This window comes from Ochotona curzoniae, unplaced genomic scaffold, assembly GCF_017591425.1.
Source record: "Ochotona curzoniae isolate NIBS_2020 unplaced genomic scaffold, NIBS_Ocur_1.0 contig_1274, whole genome shotgun sequence".
NCBI classification, from domain to species: domain Eukaryota; kingdom Metazoa; phylum Chordata; class Mammalia; order Lagomorpha; family Ochotonidae; genus Ochotona; species Ochotona curzoniae.
Window position 1 is genome coordinate 4,051,610 of NW_024465023.1, and position 6,000 is coordinate 4,057,609.

Sequence of the window (6,000 nt, forward strand, 5' to 3'; positions counted from 1 at the left end):
GCCAACGAGCCCTCCATTCCAGGGCCCAACATGTGAGCAGCCGGATTCAGCACAGAAACACATCCCCCGAGGAAGGCAAAACCGTGAGGGAGCCAAACAACAGTGAGAAGCAAGTTAACAACCTTGAACCTCAAAGCATCTGCCATTCCCCGAATTAAAGCTTCAGGAATTGACATATCAAGTATAGAAAATCAGTACCAAATATCTAACACCTGAATAATGCCAACGTATTGCTAAAGTCCTTTCTAAAACAGATAGAAAAGGATGGTGGGTAGAGCTGGGCTGACACGCCAGGTGCCTAACGTGGAGATGGGCTGACTCATGTCACTCGTGCCCAGGGCGGAGGTGTGGTCTGGAATGTGCTCGGGGCTGTTAGAACACAGGACAGTTCTGCATGGGGGAGCCTTGTGCCATGTGTGAACCACGCGTTCTCATCCGTGAAGGAATGACACCCATCAGAAGCTCCTGGAGGGCTCACGGAAAGGAGGATTGCTGAGTCCCACTCCTACAGGCCCTTACGGAGTAGCTCTGCTGCAAAGGGCCACACTCAGAATAACTGTATCACAGACAGGCTGCCCTCTATCTGCGGACCTATGCGTCCTAGGATTTTCCTTCTGCCTGACTTAGTTCTCAGCACCCTGCTCTTTGTCACGGCATCTCTTGCCCTGGTAGAGAGCATTCATCAGTTCCTATTGTGTGACATTCTACAGCAACAGACCAGGGCTAGCTGAAATTGAGAAAGTAGCCACAGAATATATCTAGAACGCTACTCTCGTGCAGCACCATCTGCTCCCTACCCCTTCTCATCACCTAACTGAGAGGGAGAAAGAAACAATCGGCCCTGCCCCCTCCTCCCCCACCCCCGGTAGATGGCCTGGCACTCACAGCCCAGCCAGGGTCTGGGTGCCCTGCCAGACAGAAGCAACTGCCCGGAGCGCCCCTCTCAGGAGAGGACATGCTGTGACCAGGATGTCACAAGACCCCAGACCAGTCTGGAGCCTGTTGGAGCCTGGACAAAACACGAACCTCGTCCAAACCACAAGTGAGGCCGCGCAAGCCCCAGCCCTGGCTGGCGTGACTGGCAGCTGCCTGGAGAGAACGGCCCCCACCTGGAGCCCATACCCGCTCCCCACCACCCAGCCTGCACTCCCCAGGGTGAAGCCTGTGGGGCAGCCCTCCTTGCACACTCCCTCCCAGCAGCAAGAAAAAAACATGCCTCCTTCCTCTCCAGTTCACTCCTTGGGGCAGAGGTGGGGGGCCGGGCTGCTAGTGGATGACACCAATGACTCATACTCCACCTTCACATTTGGGCTCAAGCACAACCTCCTCATCCCTTTCTAGCCTTCATTTTTAAGGATTTGTTTATCTTTATTTGACATGGCAGAGTTCATAGAGAGAGGGGGAGATATAAATAGAAAAAATCTTCAATCCACTGGTTCACTCCGGAAATGGCCACAACAGCGTGGGTGGGTCAGACTAAAGACAGCGGGCAGGAGCATTTCCCAGGGCCTCCAATAGGAACACAGCAGCCCAAGCACCCATGCCACCCTTCACTGCTTTCCCAAGCCATTAGCACGAAGCAGCTGGTTCAGCAGTGAACCAGCCCCATGTGGAACAGGACACCAGTGTTTCAGGCAGCAGCTTAACGTACTGTGCCACAACGTCAGCCCCGTCTCTCACACGCTGGCAAGCCTGTGTCTGCTTTGTACCTGTTCCTGCTACAGTGCCTGGCACAAAGCAGAGAGTCAATAAACGCTGCATGAAAGGACAAACGGACAAATGCTGACCATAGTGACACACTGTAAAACAACTGCAAATGCAAGAGTTGATGAGAGAATGTCAGTAATGGAAAAAGCAGAGTGGCAAAGGAGAACCAACCGAGAGCTGGGCCACCAGGACAAGAGCAGGGTCTGCTCGGGCCCTGATGGGCATGAGGCAAAGGTGACGCAGTCAGATGGGTGCCGTTTCTTCCCTACAAACTCAAGACATTTGTGGGGCAGCAGGCAGCATTCATACTAGCTCTCATTCAGCACAAAGCATTCCACCTCCCATACAATACACTGCTAAAATACCCAAACTTTGTTGTTACTCACACATTCTTTAAGTAGAAAGTCCTGGCAAATCCTTCACTACTCCCAGATTTGGGTCATCTGTGCCCTTGGAATTTTAAGAGGCTTTCCCCGCGTCTGGCACGGTAGAAATCTCCCAGTAAGCTCAGAGGGTGCATTGTGGGGGGCTCTTGTAAAACCTTACCATTTAAACTAGCCAGCTTCATTTCACACTTAGAGGTTTGATGTTTTTCACTTCTTTTTGTTTTTTTTTAAAGATCAAAGACTATAGGACACAGTCTTATTGTATTAGATCCATCAGCAGAAGTCACTGGCAGTCCAGGTAAGAACGCAAGTGTACTCAATTGAAACACTGGCTAAATCTGGCAACAGCGAGAGCAGGAGGAGAGGAGGCACGGCTCTACATGTGCCTGCACAACCCCAGCGCTGCTGGAGCACAGAAGCACCTGTGAAATATCTGCACTCCGTCACAGACAATGCTCACCATGTCCACAGAAAGAACAGGCGCTATTTGCCATGAACACCATCAACCTCGCTGTAAGCAGCAGAGTGACGCCAACATTCATCTCAATCTTATCACCTCTGGATATAAACTCCTGAAATCCATGAAAATAAATGTCTGCCTGCCTACCACCAGCAATAGTTACAAATTAAAAAAAAAATCAAAATAATGATTAAGCTTGAAAAACTATCAAGTGCAGAAGCACTCTCTCGTTTTCTTAAGTAAGTCTGAGAAATGCAGCAGTTCAGACCTGAACAATGAACAGGTCAGTTTCTTGTTCAGCAGGGACTCGTCCTGCTTCCCACTCAACTACGTGAGCATCCTTCAGCTCACACAGTCGGCTTCCCACCTGCCCGCAGGAAGTACCTTCTGGTCAAGGGACAAGACATTTGCATGGAACTTCCTTTTGTGTGTAACACTCTCAGTGAGCCAACCAAAACAAGGGGTCATCAAACAGAAATTCTGGTTACCCCAGGGGAAGTTAATCCCTTACGAAAGTGACCTACAGTGTTTGAAGTAAATACTTGTGTTACTAAACTGTATCTGCTTACCGGAGCCAAGCCAAACAAGGGCCAGCGAACTTGCTTTGTCTTCACAGAGTGGCAGCTTTTCGTGGCCCTTGCTCACTCATTCATTCACTAAGTATTTGTTCAGGCCCTGCTGTGTGTCAGGCACCAGAGAAAACAGTACTGACCAAAATGGTGCAACACGGCCCCGTCCCTGAGGTCACAGCGCTCACAGGAGGAGGAAAATGTTCAACATATTAGGCTGCTGCGGAAAAAAAAAAAAAAAAAGAGAAGCTACGTGAGACAGGACACAGGAACTGATTCCGACTGGAGGTGGTATGGGGGTCGGAGCAGGGCACTGTGGAGAAGGAGACGGGTATGCCAAGAGCCCGTCACATCACCACCACTTCGGAGGAGGAAAACCGTTTTTGACAAATGGCCACCAGTGAGATTTTAACTTTGCCTGTCAACAGCTGACGAGGTTGAGCGTCCGATTTTGCAGGGCTCGCCTGCCTGAGCATCCTGACTGCTAGCTGCCTCTGGCTGGTGCGCCCAAATCGCGTTACCCTATCTCAACACACAAACGTCTCGCTTCATTGTGCTGTGTTATAATCGGCAGCCTTCCTCGGCTTGGCCTAGAAACACCCAAAAATAATCTGGCAGAGGCATGAAAAACAGGCGCGGACTGGCAGCAACAATCTTCCTCGGGTGCACCAACCGAGGAACAACCCCAAGTCCCACGCCCACTCAAACGCCAGAGCCTCTGGGCAGCCAGGCGGGGGTTCCACGATTCGGGCGTCTATGGCCAGTAGGGACCCTGAGGGCCCACACTTAGCTGCCTATTCGGAAGTGATGCTTGCCTGCTCAATCCAGCACTGGCCCAGCCTTCCCAGCTCCCCGCTCCCGCAGACTTAGAGGAGGGGGTGGGTGGGCAGTGGCCGCGGAGCGTCCTGGGGCTGAGAGCTCGCCAGGCAGCAGCAGAGCCGGAGAGGGCACTGGGCCCGAGGCAAGCCGCCGTGGAAGGAGGCGCGGCTGGCGCTCCCGAGTCCGCGACGGCGCTCCAGCCGGGATCCTGGGGCGTTTCCCGCCCCACCCCCAAGGCCGCCAGCCCCCTGTGGCCAACTGCGAGCCCCCCAGCCCCGGGGGAGAGAGCCGCGCGGGGCTGGAGCCCACCAGCTCTGGGTACCTGCGTCCGTAGCGCAGAGCAGGACGGCTGGGGTGAGAAAATAACCCAGACAAAACTCTCCCCGCCCCCCGAAAAGCCAACCACACCCCCTGCATCCCGGAGCTCCCGGAGCCCCGAGCAGCCCCCGCGGTCCTCCGGCCAGGCCCCCGTGGGTTTCCGTCGGCGCGCGCACCGGCTTGTCGGGGACACGGGCGCAAGTGGGAGCGAGGGGGCACGAGGCGGGCAAGGGCGCCCTCACAGCGTCACCCGCCCGGGCCCGGGCCTCGGGGCGCCCTCCCCGGCTCCAGGATCCCTGGATGGGCGCGCCGCTCCGCCAGTCAGGGTGGGCGCCCGGCGTGGGCGGCCCCCTACTCACCCATTGGCGTCGAGCCGGGCCGGGCCGCCGAGGCAGCGTGAAAGTTGGCGGACGCGGGCGTTGGGATTGGGGCGCCGGGGGTCGGGGCGCAGGGTTCGCGGCGCGGGGGTCGGGACGCGGCGGGGGCTGGGCCGGCTCCTTCGGCGGCGGTGACGGCTTAGCGCCGCCCGCTGCTGCCGCTGCCGCTGCTGCCCCGGGGCGACTCCTGCTGCTGCTGCCGCTGCTCCTGCTGCATCGCGGCCCACTGCGCCCGGCTGCGCTGGGTTTCCTGCTCCCCGCGAGTGGAAATTGCGAAAAAAAAAAAAAAGCGCCTCCCAGCCCAGCCCAGCGGAGCTCACCGCCCGGCAGCCGCGGCCGCACCGCCCGCTCCCCCCGCCTCTGCTCGCCAGCGCCGCCAGGCTCCAGCAGCGGCTCCGCCTGCCGGGGGCGCGCGGCAGGGCCGGGGCGGGGCTGGGGCGGGGCCGCGCCGGGGGCGTCCCTGCGGCGGAGGCTCCCGAGGGACCGGGCTCCGCGCGCGGCGGTGCGGCTCACGCCCCGGGAAATGCCGCGAGAGTCCTCGAGACCGGAGAGGAGTGGGGGTCCGTGGGGGAGGGGTCGTCGGGCCCGAGCGGCACGTGGAGAAGCAGGAGGAGGCGGGCCGGGAGGGGCGGCGCGAGGTGCAGAACGGGCTGGGGGCAGGGAGGGGGAAGGATGGAGAAGACCAGGGACCCGGGAGGGGCCGAACACCTGCGGAGAGCGCTGGCCGGTGACCCCGGGGAGTCGCAGCCCTGGCTAAGGCTCACATCGGGAAGAGAGGAGAAAGGCTCCCTCGCTGCAGCGTGGGAAGCGTGGGAAGCCAGGCCTGCCAGGTGCGATTTCCGCGCGGAGCAGGTGGACCGACGGCCACGGGGAAAGGCTGGAGAAGGGCGGGTCTGGAGCGTCTCAAAGACCCCCTTAACCCCGCGGCCAGTGCCCAGGCCAGGTGAGGCTCATTTGCTCAATAATGTTGCAAGAAATCCACTGAAGCAAGGACTAGCCCCTCTGCAACAGGCGTCACTGTGCAATTCTGAGACCCCAAACTGGCCAGCCGACCTTTGAGCGGGCGCTAAGAGCCAAGCACAGAGCGTGGCAATACCTGGGCGATGCTCAGGTGCCTTTGTGGGTTCCTTCCGCACCACACCTTTCACCATACACGCTGTGTCTGCCTCCACAGCCATCAGCTGGCCGCTAGCTCATTTTCCCTTTCCACCATCTGCTGGTAGGAAGAGAGTGAAACACCAGGCTTTCTGTCATTGAAAGCTGAGACAATCGCGAGATGACCCCTGCAAATGGACAAGGCTGACGGTTAGTGCACCCAAAGGTGACATGGAAAAGCTGGCCCTACCACATAAAGCACTGTCTGT

General features: G+C 57.8%; 1 protein-coding gene across 2 annotated transcripts in view; it reads right to left on the reverse strand.

Annotated features, from left to right (window-relative positions):
* The window catches only part of SH3KBP1 (SH3 domain containing kinase binding protein 1), a 305,428-nt gene extending 300,522 nt beyond the window's left edge, over positions 1 to 4,906 (reverse strand). Inside the window, exon 1 of one of the 2 annotated variants that reach the window (XM_040997748.1) lies at positions 4,619 to 4,906. In XM_040997748.1, coding sequence (XP_040853682.1) covers positions 4,619 to 4,622 — 4 coding nt within the window. In that variant the 5' untranslated portion in view covers positions 4,623 to 4,906. The remainder of the gene's footprint in view (positions 1 to 4,618) is intronic. The other variant, XM_040997739.1, reaches the window with a different exon arrangement.
* Between the last annotated feature and the right edge of the window lie 1,094 nt (positions 4,907 to 6,000).